The sequence below is a fragment of the Osmerus eperlanus genome, chromosome 9 (genome assembly GCF_963692335.1).
Source record: "Osmerus eperlanus chromosome 9, fOsmEpe2.1, whole genome shotgun sequence".
NCBI lineage: Eukaryota > Metazoa > Chordata > Actinopteri > Osmeriformes > Osmeridae > Osmerus > Osmerus eperlanus.
The window spans coordinates 8,909,262-8,925,288 of record NC_085026.1 but is presented as its reverse complement, the minus strand read 5'-3'; the positions used below and the strand labels follow the sequence as shown (position 1 = coordinate 8,925,288).

General features: G+C 46.5%; 1 protein-coding gene across 1 annotated transcript in view; it reads right to left on the bottom strand.

The window, feature by feature from the left end:
- Positions 1-11,919, bottom strand: part of spred1 (sprouty related EVH1 domain containing 1) — a 24,347-nt gene extending 12,428 nt beyond the window's left edge. The window contains exons 1-2 of the mRNA XM_062469540.1: positions 11,258-11,919; positions 1,888-2,149 (exon numbers count right to left, since the gene is read on the bottom strand). Coding sequence (XP_062325524.1) covers positions 1,888-2,149; positions 11,258-11,289 — 294 coding nt within the window. The 5' untranslated portion in view covers positions 11,290-11,919. The remainder of the gene's footprint in view (positions 1-1,887; positions 2,150-11,257) is intronic.
- Between the last annotated feature and the right edge of the window lie 4,108 nt (positions 11,920-16,027).

The window sequence follows — 16,027 nt, the reverse complement described above, 5'->3', positions numbered from 1 at the left end:
AGTAGCTGGGAGGAGGACGGGGCGGGGGGGGGGGCGAGATACAGACAGACATAAAGAGAGAAGGGGGTGGAGGTGAAGCGAGAGAGGATTAGTAAAGAGATAATAAGAGATGGGGAGGGAAAGAGAGAAGATGAAAGAGACAGAGAGATAGAGACTGAACAGATAGAAGAGGTGCACTCTGGAGGGGAGATATTAAGACCAAATGCCTGTTTCTGTGGTTGGAAGAGAAGCAGGCACACACACACACACACACACACACGTACAGACACATGCATTACACCCCTTGAAAGAGCAACAGGTAACCGGGCTGATGGATGTGCCATGTAGCCTATCAAACTCCAGTGTTATGTATTTCTAACGACTTCCGACACCCATTGTAACCGGAGCAAAGTCCCCCTTGCAATAATCATTTTTAATCTTTACATCTTTATGGGTTACAAACTGATCAAATCGTCAAGGCCGGCTGTTAATTCAGAGCTACCCACAAAATAAGACACTTATAGATGACAAGTCAAATCAAGTAGGGAGACAGCAGTGTGAAGACAGCGAGAGAGATACAGGCCATAGTATGATATATGTTAAAGACACAGAAGAGAGAGAGAGAGAGAGAGAGAGAGAGAGAGAGAGAGAGAGAGAGAGAGAGTACTGGTGGCTATATGAAGGGCCAGCTGACTCATCGGCACCAGTACACTCCGTGCCGCATCACTGCGCTTATAGGCAGATCCCCCCCTCACCTCTCTCCTTCTGTCTCTCTCTCCTCTCCCTCCCCTGCACTCGTTCCTACTCTCAAGACATCCTAAGAATACACAATTCCAGTCTTTTCACTCGTCTTCCGATCGCAGCGTCTCTCTCGCCGTGTGATCCCCCCCCCCGTTCCCCCCCTCTCCTTTGTCACTTCGTTCAGTCTCTCTCGTGCTCTTTTTTTCGTCTCTTCCTCTCACTCTCAAGTCTGTTGGTGGCACTGTGGTGCCAACACCCTGGCACTGGGTGGCATCCCAAAAGGCCTACATATGGCTGACTGTTTGTTGTGGTGCCCGGGGGTAGGATCTGGTGGGCCGTTTAGCTACATCCCGGCCTATTACCACGACTACTACTGCACCCTCAATCACACTTAAAGATTCACTGTCTCTCCCACACCGTACGCGCCCTCACCCACTGTCTTACACACACACGGAGGGGTTGCCTCTCTAGTAAGACGGCAGTTTTAAACCTCCCATTTTTTTAAGAGCCACTTGGGGTGCGTAACGTCATCGGTGCGACGGCGACAGCTCATGGTGGCCCGGTCGTCGTAGAGACGGGCTCTGTCTGTGGAGTTGGATACAGAGGCCAAAACGAGCTCGTTTCACACGGAGCGTCCCTGTCAAGGACGGGTGTGTGTGTGTGTGGGGGGGGCTCACTATCAGACAGATTGCTAGAACAGAAAAAGGACGTGGTACGGGTTTCATCGCCACTAACGGACCCCACGTCCCAGGCTCTGTGTGTATGAGTGTGTGTGTGTTATTCACATGCTTTACCCTCCATTCTGAGCAGTCTGCCCTCTCCGATCCTCTCCTCCTCTCCGGCCCTCCCTCTCTGGTGATGTCACTATGAATCACAGCAGCGTCACGCTGCTCCTCTCATCCAGCTCCTATTTTCAGACACCTGCGTTGTGGAGCCAAGCCAAGCAACCACTTCTTGTGTGTGTGTGCGAACGAGGGGCTCTGACGAAGATGTCAACCCACAGCTTGGTTCCTCTCAATCGAGTGTCACGTGTCAAAGGAGTGCGCGCGTGACTACGTGTGTGTATATATAATATGGGCGTACGTGCGTACGACGCGCGTGCGTACGCGTGCGTGCTGTCCCGATCGACTGTGGAGGGTTAAGGAGACAAGAGCAGGGGGTTCTTACCGATTTATCTTTGAGGCGCTCCCCCTTGATTAGGAAGTCGGTGTTGCTGGGGCTGAGGCTGGGGCTGAGGCTGGGGCTGAGGCTGAGGCTGGGGCTGTGGCTGGGGCTGTGGCTGGGGCTGTGGCTGCCCGTGCTGCTGCTGTCCTCGCCCCCCCGGCTCACCTTGTAGACGGTCACGCAGCTGAGGCCTCCGCCCCCCAGGGGGAGCCACCCCGAGTCGTCCCGAGTCATGACCACTGCTCTCACACGCGCATAACTGTTACTGAGGAGAGGAGGAGGAGAGGAAGAAGAGTAGAGTCGTTAGCAACTGGGAACCACGCCTATGGGGAGATGTCCTCTGTTTGGTTGCCAACAAAAGGATCCAGCGAGAGTGGTGTGTGTCGCGTTGATGATGACGTCATGGCAGCTTCATGTGGTGTTGCTATGACAACCAGTCACATTGAGGGGGTACTCATTCAGCTGTGGAAAAACGAAGCACCTGGTACCAAAAGCCAGGCGAGTTTTAGCCGGCACCATGCAGTGGAAAAGCGCAATTAGGAGACCATAACATGCAATGTTTTAAAACATGTCTAACAATCACTGGAGTCATAAGTGACGCTTTGTGACCTGTTTTGACTGCTTTCACGTGTGTATTGCCTCCAGTAGTGAGATATGCTTGTGGTGGGGGCCAAATGTTCACAACCAAATATAGCCTGACAACATAAACAGTGGATGTGCGTGTGTTCAGCCCTGTGTAGCCATGACAGGAGAGGAGGGTGAGGGCCAGGGGGTCAAACCCAGGCCCAGGCTGTCTGGACCAGGCCTCACCTTCCACCCAGAACAGGCATACCGGTAGGTAGGTCCAGACTGTACCTATTCTCTATATCCTTCTCCCCCACCACTCTTCTTTATACGACTCTCCTTCAGCCTGTATCTCCGCCCCCCCCACCCCCCCCCCACCTCCCGCCCTCCCTGACCCTTCCATCCAGCAGTCTGCCATTTCCTGATTAGATAATAACATTCCACTGAGCCACCGGAAGTCCCAAAGGTCAAAGTGTGCTGAGAGCAGCACTTTACTGCTCCTCCAGGTTACACATTAAAGACAGGCGGAAGACAGGGAGGGAGGGAGGGCGGGAGGGAGGGAGACGTCTTGTACGTGACACAACGCACTCTGGCCAGGTCAAAGTTTTAAGCCCATGATGTCACCTGACCACACCCCCCCACACCCCAAAACACTGACTTGACAGCAGGTTTCAACAGACGTATAAAATTAATAATTAGGTAAATAAAACAGTATCCGTACGTGAGCCTGACATTAGCCAGTTCAGAATCACCGGCCTCCTTCTCTTCCTCTGCAGCTTCCACAGAGTGCTCGTTTCCGTCCTCACCTCCAAACCTGCACTTTGCTCTCCTAGCCCTCACGCCCTTGGCTAACCCTAATGCTCTGCTTATTAGTTATCAATTAATCCCATCTGAGCCATCGAGCATTAAACTTATTTGTATTCACATCCAGGCCACATAGAAAAAAACGGCGTCCTGGCAATAGTTGACCAATGTTTCCTTCAGGATTGATGACCTCGGTTAATAACTCCTGAATAAATCACCCAGCAAGCAGCTCTGAAACCCAGGCAGCCACCTCCGGCCCTGCGGGATGGGAGGGAGGCCTGGGCCAGGCTACACTACACTAGGCTAAGCTAGACCAGCTACCTCCTCATCACAACAACTCCAGAGGCTCCTGGCTATGCTAATCCCTGTTAGCCTTAGTTCCTGCGTGGTGGCATCATGCAAACCTTTGCTTATGTAGCAGATGTAAATTGATTAAACTCACTCCTCAAGTATACAGTACACCCGCGCCAGGGAAAAGCTTGTTTTTCGTTGGATTCGCTGGTTAGCAGGCCCCGAGTTTGAGTACTAGTGTGAGATTGGGATGAAGGGAATTGACGGGCAGCACGACTAAAGTTGTTACACTTAGATGCAGGAGCTAACATTGGGACATTGTGAGAGAGCCACCAGTTCTGGGAGAGAAAGGGTAACCGAGGCAGGGTAAGACAGACAGGCTAGAAGAAGGCTAAAACAGCCAGTTTAGAGGCAGGCTAGGACAGGCACGTTAGATTTAAGACATTTATGAGGCCTGTGTCTTTGGCAACTCTACAGGAGAGGATATATCTCTCTCATTCTCCCTCTCTTTCTGATATCCTGTCCCCCAGACAAGGCCAGCTGGTCCTGCAGTACAACCACCACAACAACGTCTGACTTCCTCCCAGCAACCCAGCAACCCCTTCCTGCTGCGCCCGCCTCAACAACGCCACAGAACAAGAAGCTGGACTTCTTCTCCACACAGACGCCGGTTCATTTGACAGTTTGGGGCATGGTGAAGGCAGTAAAGGGACTGTAAAGGGGAGGTAATATCTCCCCTGTTGTATCTTGTACCCTCTACGGCCCCCAATAAAGGAACTTGGGGGCGGGGTGGGGGGGTCTGTCAGTCATGGCGGGGGTTTGGGGTGGGACTGGGGGGGGGGGACAATAACAGAAGGCAGCCGGTGGTGTCGCTCAGCCGTGACTAGGGCACAATGACCAGGACCTGACCCCTCCGCCTCGACACACAGGGGAAGTGCAACACAACAGGCCCAGTCTACCAGCCATAACACAACACCATAGCTCACAGGGACAGAACGTGTGTGTGTGTGTGCTAATGATGTTCCCGATGCTGTTCTATTACTTAGTAGGAAACATTGCGCATTGTGAAAGAGTAAGCAGAACCAGGAGTATTGTAGTGGAGGATCACCACTCACAACCTGCCAACACAAGCCTCCAAGAAAAACCCTTTCAAACACAACAACAGGACAATGACCTCCATAAACCCTCAGGGACTGAAGATACTTCAATTCCACCTGCTTCTCTCCTACACGTTTTCACCTTCACAGGTTCTGCTTCTTTCGGGAAAAAAAACGCTCTTAAAACCTGCTGAAAAGAGTTAGTCTGCCCCCTACACACGCACACACACACCATCCACCCTCTGTCCGGAGAGGGATGGTTGGGAGAGACAAAGGTTGGTGTGGGTGCCCCTTACTGGGAGTACACAGTCCAGTGGACACAATGAGAGAGAGGAAGCAGATCAGCTGGCCTGGCCACACAGAGGGGGGGGGGGGGGGCAGGGAGAACCTCCCCCCCATTCCAAATTATTCCAAGTTATTCTGCTGGATGACTGACTTCATTTCCGACCGAAAAGGAGAAGAAAACAGACAGAGTGAGTGAGAGAGCGAGTGAGGGAGGGGTGCGGGGGCGGGAGGGGTTGCAGTTGACAGCTCTCATCCGGACTTAAAACCCTCAAGTTCATCACCAAACTAGGACATGTCTCTCCAGTAATACAGCCTATCTGTTTAGGATTGACGCTGCTGTTTGTGAGTAAAGATTGGAATCTAGCCTTGCAATAACACTTGATAATCCAATGTAGGCCTAAATGTCAATGGACAACATAAGAATGTCTTGCATTTAATTAAATAAGAATATATTATGTATGTGAATAATGCATACGTTGAAATGTAATCATGTCAGAAACCAAACGTTTTCGACTGTGACGTTCTTGCATGAGTGGTTAGGAGATATAACATTCACATCTGACAAACACACACACACACACACACACACACACAGAAAGGGCTCTGGGCCTGTTCTTGAGAAAGCACGTGCTGGCCAGGCAGGCTAGCAGGCAGGCAGGCCTGGGCCCAAGGCCGGGGGCCGGGGGGCAGGCAGGCAGGCTGCTCCAGTGTGTGGTGGAGAAGGGGGATCCTGGGACAACCATTTCCTGAGCTGACAAAGTGGCCGTTTGTCTAAGTCTCCGGCCCACAGGGCTCCAGCATGCCATCATGCTCTGCCTCTGCCTCCCTGCCTCGGCCCTGGGCTTCCCAGCCCTGGAGAGGAGGGCAGAGGAGGGGGCAAAAGAAAGGAGGGCGGGGGTGGGGGGATAAGGAGGAGGAGGAGTGGAGGGGCGAGAGAGGAGAGGAGAGGGAGGATGTGGCCTGAGCCCTGGGAGCTCGCCAAGTCACCCTCCCTCCCTCCCGCCCCCTCCCCTCCGTCCTCCCTGGCTGCCTCTCTCCACACAATGGCCGCTTCTCTGCTGAAATTTCACGTTATTGGATCCCGGGCCTGCAGTTTTGTGTTCTCACAATGTCCAGGCAGTGGAGCATGCTGCAGGAGACACACTCTGCAAGCTAAAGGCTGGAAAACCATTCCTCTTTTCATTAGCATCAGAAAAGGGGAGAAAGGTCTCCCCCCTCAGCCCCCCCCACCCCCTCCCCCTCACCCCCCACACCCCCTCTCCCTCGCTAGCTTGTACCCTGACAAGAGGGAGGCCGTCAGGCTCAACTGGAGCCCCTTCAGGTTTAGGACTTTCTCAAAAGGAAAATATTAATAAAATGATCTTTAAAAAATCATTGGGGGCTAAATAAACCCAATCAGCTTATCCCAATCGGATTCTATAGATTAGCCGTGGAGAGGAAAGGAGCCGCTTGGAAACGAAGAGACGGGATGGGGGGGGGGAGAAAAAAAGGAGAACTAGAAAAAGCTGCTTTTCTCAGGCGGTGACTCATTCTCTTTGGTGGCTGAAACGTCTGGTTACTTTCCGCGCTGGCTAAGCAACCGTTATCAAAGGATACACGTTATATTGTATCTCCATCTCCCTCTAAAAGACTAAAGACCAAATGTACCTGCTGTACAGACAGAATTCAGATTGGCCCGAGCCATACAGGACATCCTACAGGGCAGGGCTGGTATGTGGATTATGTTCTGTCTGTAGGCATCTTAGAATTTGCAGTTCATCTTCGTTGACTATCAATTGTTTCAAAACGATCCTGATGATTCTGAAGATGACGGAGGGAAAAGCTATGGCTCCTGAAAGACATTGTGTAATGTTGTGTGTTCTCTTAAATCCTCCCATATACCTACTTATCTTTTACAGTCACAAACACACATAACAAGCACCCTCTTTCTCTCTCTCTCTCTCTCTCTCTCTCTCTCTCTCTCTCTCTCTCTCTCTCTCTCTCTCTCTCTCTCTCTCTCTCTCTCTCTCTCTCTCTCTCTCACACACACACACACACACCAACCAACCCCTTCCTGTTTTCAAAGAGTTTGGAAACTCAATCAAAGACACAAGGTTTAGTATTTACATCTGTGGCCTTTTATGTCTGCGGCCTAGCAGGAAAGAACCCTCTTCTCCCAGCTGCTTCCAACAAGGCCCAGCTTTCATGTCCTTACCCTAGCCCGGCTTTAATCTTCTTACCCTAGCCCGGCTTAAATCTTCTTACCCTAGCCCGGCTTTAATCTTCTTACCCTAGCCCGGCTTAAATCTTCTTACCCTAGCCCGGCTTTAATCTTCTTACCCTAGCCTGGCTTTAATCTCCTTACCCTAGCCCAGCTTTCATGTTCCTAGTTACCCCAGCTTTTCTTCTTCCTAGCCTAGTCCAGCATTCCTGTTCTTAGCCTAGCCCACCATTCATTTTCCTATCCCAGCCTTCATGTTCCCAAACATGTTCCCTGAGGATGAACCAACTACCCCATCTGACGATAGAGGTGAAGCCTGCAGACAAGTCACACGGGACACATCACAGAACAGGCTAAAGAACCGAAATACACTGGTGACATTTACGCCAGTTTGTGTCTGCTCCTAAAATACTCAAAAGAGGAAACGAAAAATATAAAATGGAAGTGGCTCGTATACATACAGAATTTTGGCCCCGACGGCTTCAGTCATGGGAAGAGGATAAGCTGCTGACCACATTTGTACAGTGCAGTCTTTTCACCGTACAGTACAGTAGTGCCTGTTCACCGTTCAGCTGTACGGTGACAAAACATCAGTCTCCTGCTTTATTACTAAGGATTATTGTCATTAATCATGCAAACAATCCAGCAGCCCCTGATGGAACAAACACACAGGACCATAAATAGCTTGTACACAAGGTAATTTTAAAGATTATGCAGCCAATCATCCCCCATATCTAATTATCATATTCTAAGAATCTGTAAAAAGAGGAGGCAAATTATCTCAGTACTCCCTCTCAGAGAGAGAGAGAGCGAGTGAGCGAGATAGATAGATAGAAAGAGAGAAAGAAAGAAAGAAAGAAAGAAAGAAAGAGAGAGAGAGAGAGAGAGAGAGAGAGAGAGAGAGAGAGAGAGAGAGAGAGAGAGAGAGAGAGAGAGAGAAAAAAAGAAAGAAAGAAAGAGAGAAAGAAAGAAAGTAAGAGAGACTGGTGAACAAAAGACACTTACACATTCAGATCACAGCTAAAGTGTATTGTAGTTCATATGTCACACATGTGTAGTAACAGAGGAGCAGTACGGTCCAGAATCGAACATCAGGTTAGGTTGTTATGCAAGGTGTCCACTTCCTGCTTCCACATCTTGTTTGAGAAAGTTAACAAAAATTCCAACACGGTCGGAACAACCAAAGGTGGTCAGAAGGCTTACTTCCCAAAAAGATTACAGAAGCAAAACCAGGGACTGTTTTGCAAAACCAGAGAATGATCAAGCCCATGGGTGCGACCATGCCTGTGAGTTGCTGACGTAGGCGATGGGTCCCATCAACGCTCGTTGCTTATCCTACTATGACACAAGATCCAAAGCTAAACCTACTCATGGACCTCTGCATTTACGAGACACCTAAAGCCAGTGCTGCTAGCTTAACATCAGGCTGTATCTAGGCAATAACCTTAGGTACCCATCACCACCACCCCCCCCCCCCACCCCCGAATACCGTGAACCATAGAGGAACAGCTGAAGCAGCTGTCCGTCTGTCTCTCTGTAGTCCTAGGGCAGGGTGGGGGGTAGGGGGGGCGGGGGGGCTGTTAGGGGTGTGGAATGTGTTTGGGGAAACTCAACAGAGGAGTGGAGGAGAGAGCAAGACAGCACTCAGGTGATAAGATCAGAACGGCAGCATCGGCATACCCGAAACGCTGCGCTGTCAAATCAATCAGGCTGATAGGAGCAGGAGGAGGATCACCTGACCTGCCAACGAGGAAGCCGGAGAGAGACACAATCTCCCACCATGAGCTCAGATCGATGGGAGTCACAGGACGAGGAGGAGAAGCACCGTCCACAAAGAGTTAAACAAACGCAAGTTAAGTGACTCTGGGCAGTTAGGCCCGTCGGAGGTAGGGAAACTCACTGGGCGTGATGTTGAGAGGTCGGTGAGTGTCCGTGCCCCTGACTCTCCCACAGGCCAGGGGCTTCACAGACACTAGTCATCCTGCTCCTCTCCTTTGTCATGATACTTGCATGAAGAACCCTACTTTACACCACACGATCATAAACACCTATATCTACACACAAACATTATTGAATAAGTACAACTACTTCCTCTTCTGGGTGCAATATGGTGATAAATATAAATGTCTCTTGAGTCCTTCTGTGCACGCATTGCACTGTACAAACCATACCAAGCCTAGAGTTACATGTAGGCTATTGTAGGCCACAATGCAGGCACAGAAACACATTTAGTGACTAGAATGATCAATTGTATCCGCAGGAAAATTCCATAAGAGCACCTCAAATCAAATGAGTAGCCTTACAATAGTATTATGACTATGAGAGGCCTGTAGGCTACACTGTGATGCATCCTCCACTAAACCTACTGCATAAGGGATTCATGTTAGCCTCAGTGAATTAAGATGGCATCTTCAAGCACAATCAACGCATCTCCCTTCAGTGTGTGTGGCTTTGTCGTCAGAGCAGGGGAGAACTGCACACCGTATAGAGGTAAAAACGGCTCATTTGAACAGCCACGAGCAGCCTGCAAACGGAAACTATGCCTCTCAGGCTATCACCGTTCCCACCATCTTAAACGTCTATGAATCATGCAGTTACCATGAGATACGTAGTAGGACAGATCATATGATGGCCGCCTTATGTTCTGCTGTCACCGGGCAAAACAACTACCAACATCATAGTTATTCTGGCTTACGTAAGATATTGAACATGAGATGATAGACGCCTCGTTCAAGGACAAAGCGTCCCTGCATTAAATCAATCAATGTGATGTGCGCGGCAGGCAAATGGAATGAGAGAACATCGGCGTCTATATCAGACGCAAAAGACGTTGAGCGGATGAGCACTCCGTGAAATGGGCAATATACCCTATTGGTATTATGGAATATAAAAAATTGCATTTAAACAGAATGATAAATTCATTTTAAATGAAAGCCTGACAGATGCATATTGTATGCTTATCTTCGATTATTGTTATGTTCGCCAGTACTGTGACAGTGTACTGTACAGCTTACTGTGAATGGGCAGCCAGGTACTTTATGAATGGAAGGAATCACGTGACCGCAGCACCTCCCGAGCAGATATTTCTCACTGACTGTCAACAAGCGCACGCAAGGGATCAGCCCATTAAAACAATACGGATTTACCATGAAAAAAGGCGGAAAATGTTAGAGCAGCGACAATTCTATATAACAGCAACATAGGTATAGCTATTCGGTCCTCGTTTCCACAAATTTGCACCGCAACGCGTCCTTTTTAACATTTTTTATGAATGGAGATTGTGATATGCAAATTAGTGTGATTGAGAAAAAATATGGCGTCTTCAGCTCTCTGTCTGTCATTGCAGCAGCCAGCTATAATACACATTTTCATTTACTTGAAACGTTACAATTTAATACAACATTGATTAGGTGTATATATATATATATATATATAGGCATATAGGCTAGGCTAGGCTATACTGCACATATTTTCAAACCTTAATGCAAATCTACACGCACAGACAAACGTAATCTATTAGGGTACTGTTAAGGCTCGGAACTGTTTTAAGAGCACAATTCTAATACAGACTTACATGAACTGTATAGAGGTGACACTATATCATTGGGTTCGATATGAAACACATAAAGCATTGTTTGTCCTAGGCTTGGGTAGGCTATATTAAAACATTATCGATTTTTTTATATAGGCTAATCTAAATTTCCTTAGCCTACCTATTTCAAATAGGTTAAAGTTAGACATTGATGACAGTCTATGTTTTCAGTATTTAATCTGCCATCCGACTACAATGCATTTCCATCATAGGATGCTATTGCTATAGCTATATTCAGATGATCGGTGTCATTGACAGACCTTTTAACACACGAGATGTATTTTTTCTCTTAATTTTGTTTAACATAAGGCTTCAAACCATACAATGATTATAAACAAAAAAGATAAATGCCTATAGTCTACTGTTACTTTTGAGGAATAGATCAAAATACAGGCTGGACATAAAACACATTAAGGGACGGTCCTTGTTAAAGAGGAGCACGTTTTAAACCATGCACATCGTGGATGGTAGGCTACATTCACATAAATTCAAGAAGGACAATATCGTCGCATTAAATGTGTAGAAAGATAGCCTACTCACTCGTTGTTAGGATTTGTCGAATCTTCGCTCATTTTTTCTCACGGGAATCCAAATCCTGGCAATAGCATCGACGACGCAGTGACAGCGGGGAAATATACCGCAAATATCACCATTTTCTTTAACATAAAATATCACTATAAGCTACTGGATAAAAGTAAATGGTCTATAATGGTGCATGCATCGCAAAGCTCCCTTCTGGAAACCAAGTAGATCGCTGGCTGGTAACTAAATTGCGAGGAGGAATGACAGCCGATGATTCATTTTATCTTCCCTGTAAGTAAAATCCGACCACCACAAATTGTACATCTTCTTCATCCGCTTCAGCAACATCAATTCCAATGCGACCAGATGCTAAAGAATGAAGAAATTACACACAACATTCGGCCCGTTATTCATGGCTATCGCGCATTCCCCTCGCCAACTTCAGGTCCAGGACAACACTTGAAAAGCGCTGCAGTGTTGCTTCGTCAACGTGTCTCTCTATATCTAAGTAAAGCCTCCAAAGGTGGAAAAAGGTTCCAATAAATCTCAGTTAGGTGACTGAATAATAAAAATGAAAAAACGTAAACTCGATTCTCCTCGAGAAGTTGCTGGACATCTGCTTTATTCGAACTCCATTTTCAACTCAGGCAGTGAATATCGTGATGTGCAGTCCGCGAATGACTCTGAAGAATGAACTGAGTGTAGCCCACTGAATCAGTTATGTTTAATTCATACATTTGAATCTTTATACCATTGAAACATCGGACATTTAAGTAGCCTAGTAGGGCCTAAGACAGTTGGCCTGCACTGCCTCTCAGTGAACTTCATGATGAGACATTTTGATCAAAAGTACAAAACATTTTAATGTGAACTTCTTTAAATAGCCTACAATGTTTACACTTTGCTGCATATGGGCCTACAAGGCTACAAGCTGATAATACCATTTTATCAGCATCTCCTAGGTTATTCACTTTTTTATATATATCAAACTTCCCTTTTTGTTTAGACGTATGGAAATCTCTAATCGTAGCTTAAACAGCGGCAGAGGCGATTCTGTGAGCCAAAGATCCGACTCATTTTTATGAACTGAACTAAACGAGTCAGTTCACTTTCATGAATCCAAATGCCCATAACTACTGAACATCGGAAAACTGGGCGGAAGCGTCGATCCTTGCTCCAGAAATCCTTCCGCGTTGTCGCAAAAACACAAAGCAATGTGTCAAATAATGTCAACCGTTACATATTTCCCTACATTACTTCGAGTTATATTGTATTTGTTATAATTCAAAACGATGCCTAGACTAAATGGTGTAAATGCAAAGCCGGTCCTTTCCAAAGTTTAATCAAAGTAGCCTAGTCCCAGCACTTCCCAAAAGAAGTTTCCTTTCAATCACGCATTGATACATAGCAAAGGAAAGCGTCTGTGTGATAGCATGCAAAGTAGAAAAGAATCTGGAGGAATCATTGTAGGCTGTCAGTGTATGCTACCGTCAATAATTGTGTTGGTAGCAATACGAGTCTTTGCTTTCAAATGATCCCTGGGACTTACAATGGCTCTGTTTGTTAAATGGGAGTTACTTGTATGGGCACACAAGCCGAATTCACGGCGCAGCACGTGGAATTACATCAGACTCCCCTTGATGGTAGATGTAGAAGGGGCCAAGGGATAGGCATCGTAGACTCCAGTCCGCTTTTTATTCGTTGGCTTCAATTCACAGGCAATGCAATGCAAATGCGGTAAAATCGGAAAGAGACTGTCAGAGATTGATGAGGACAAAATGCTTGATCCTTTTTTCCGTTTTTGAAATGAAAATTAATTGAGAAATAATAATGCGGATATTTACATTCATTATGGTCAACCCCTCCCTTTTCATTCTAAGTACAGACATTTAGCCGATGTATTGGATATAAAGAACATATTTCATAAAAAAATATAATAAATGTAGTTAAACAATATCGTTTTGTATGTCCTCATGTTATACTGTATATTATAGTATAACATACCAATAACAGTCAGTGACATTCTATGCATTTTTTGTTTTCAAATTAAAAGGTGGGTTATGGAGAACTGAACAACCCATTGACAAATACTGTACACAGGAAATCCATATAATCTCCATGAATCCCATTCACTTTCAGAGAATGTGTTGTATGCCTTGGAGAGCAAAACAATGGGGTGGTTATATAAGACGTTAATGCTATTGGATTTCTGTGTCGTGTGGAATGGCGATAGATCAGACTAAATGATTCTGCCTGGTTGTCATAGTGACAGAATGTTGTGTGAGAAGTTTCTTTGTATCTCACTGGCTCCCGTATAGCCTTTGCCACGGCCTTATGTTGCAGCAAAACCTGGTGTGCATCCACTGCCCTCTGATCATGTGCACTGTTATAACATTGTAATGTTGACAAAGCTTTTCATTGGATTTGTATCCTGACATATATGGGAATGGGCTGAGTAGGCCTACATCAGTGAGACAAAGGATAGATAGGATTTGGCCGATAGGCCTACCAACACTTTACATTCCTTGTCATTTCCATGCCTTACTTTGTACAGCCTATTTGAGTAGGTCACCAAACAACAAGTAAATCAGCAACAATTAAACAACAATTGTTTACTTAAAAGCTAATGATTGGACACCCTTTCCTAATTTTGTATGCTTCCAAAGAAAGTAAACAAAAAAAGGTCCTCTTGATTAAAACTTTGAGACTCCAAAAAAACATATCCCATGTTTAACAAAAAACAAACAAACAAAAAAACAATGCCCAATCATAGATTCCCCCTCCCTCCTCCCTTGCATGCCTCTATACTTTGGAGAATTCAGAGTTCATGGAGTCAGTTCGGTTTCTCATCTCACACATATAGACAGCCAGTGCATTTCCTGTGTTTTTTCACACAGTGTAGCAAGGACAAGGGCAACAGGATGTTTAGCTCACACGATCCTCCGTGACTTCCTCTGTTAAGAGCAATCATGGCCATCTGCTGAAGCACAATTCAAAGGAATGAAACAAATACACATTCGCCTCCTTACTAGATAGTTAGAATTCAATTCACTTTATTAATCCCTTAGGAAATTCTTATGTGCAACTCATAATGACATGGAATACAATCAAGAATGTGAATGTCGGCATCTCAATTTACAGGATCACGGTCTTGTTAGCTTTGTCTTCAAATCAAGGTATTATGTTGTACATGGTTTTATGCTCTTTTGAAATCATTATCATAGCAAAACAATTTAAGGAGGGGAGACAGAGACTGGAGGAAAAGCCAAGTCACCTCAAGGTCAAACCAGATCAAAGACGCATTGTAGTCTACAGTGTTTAAATCAGTCTCCATCCCCTCAATGACACATGATCAGTCAGGTGACTTCCTCAAACTCAGGTGATTTCCAGCTTCAAACAGACTGACACAGAGAGACAAGCTCCGGTCACAAGTTGAGGGAAGTTGAGGCAACTCTTTGTACAGGCCATTACAGACAGGACGCTCTATGTCTGAGTGATCTTCCTGTCTCAGAACCCTTCGAATTAGAACCCTTTGAACCTCTTGGAGCTCTACAAGAACTCGATTTTTTTGAGACCAGAGCGTCTGGTAAAGATCACAGATGACAGTTCTACGGTTCTGAGAGCTCTAATCTGCAGATCTTCATCTCTCTTTTTATCCTCTGTCTCGGTTAGTTGCTCTTCAGCCACATCCAGACCATGTTCCTTTATGTGCTGTTGAAATAACACGCCCCTGTTTTATCTGTTTGCATACCTGGGCAACAAAACATCCTCTTCGGCATGGTTCTATCACCCGATTGGCATCCTACCCGAGGAGAGGAGGAGAGGTTCCTCGCTCTCCAGTTTGCTGTGGAACCCGTCAGACGATCCAGTCAGCAGGCGGGGCGGGGCGGGGCACAGCCCCCCCTCAGCACGAGGTAGGGGTGGGGTGAGGGCGAGAGTTGCTGTTTAAACATCCTGCCAGCTGAACACAACAATGCATACCTGTGATTAGAGTGGCCTGGCCTCGGAAGTCACTGGCTGTCAGGCATGCTAATTGCGGGCTGGCGGGCGGAAAAAGGTGTAGTGGCCTGAGGGTTAGGAAGTGGCTGGGGCCTTCAGGCATGTTGGACTGGGTGTTTGTGTAAAGGCAAAATATATGACTGTTTGCTCTACTCTATTTTGCTCTCGTGCTCTATAGTTTTAGAATCCTCATTCACAGTACAGCATGGAGTATATCCTGCAGTAGGAGAACTACCTTGGCTAGCACAGTGTGATGCTAAGAGCGCCTGTCTTGTGACGACGAGGATGTAGGTTCAGACAAGAGGTCATGAATGTGTAGCCCTTGAGAAAAACGTCTCTTCTCAATGTTCTCGGCCGTTTTAATAGATAGAATGTGAACTATGTGAGCCTCCATACAGACCATAATAAGTAGAGATGAGTCATGTACTGTGCTCTCTAGGACGGGCTGGTTTAGATCCCATTTGAAAGACGTGAATGAATGATAGGCCTGTCTGTACTGTTGGCTGCAAGTGTCTGAAAAAAGGGTTCAGCTGCAGTCCAACACTTAATTTATAACAGGTTGGATGTTGTAATCTACATTTAAGACTATACACGTCTCGGAATATGAGCTAGCATGTCAGGATCTTTTAGAAGGACTCCCATAAAAAAATCCAATGAGCCTGGTTGTAAGAAAATTCTGAAATGTAGAACATTTGATTTAGTTTCGGCCGCAATGATTGTATAGTTTCCTAGCGGCCCTTTCCTGTGTGTATGTGCACCATAGACCTGGCTTGTTTGAAACCTGATCTG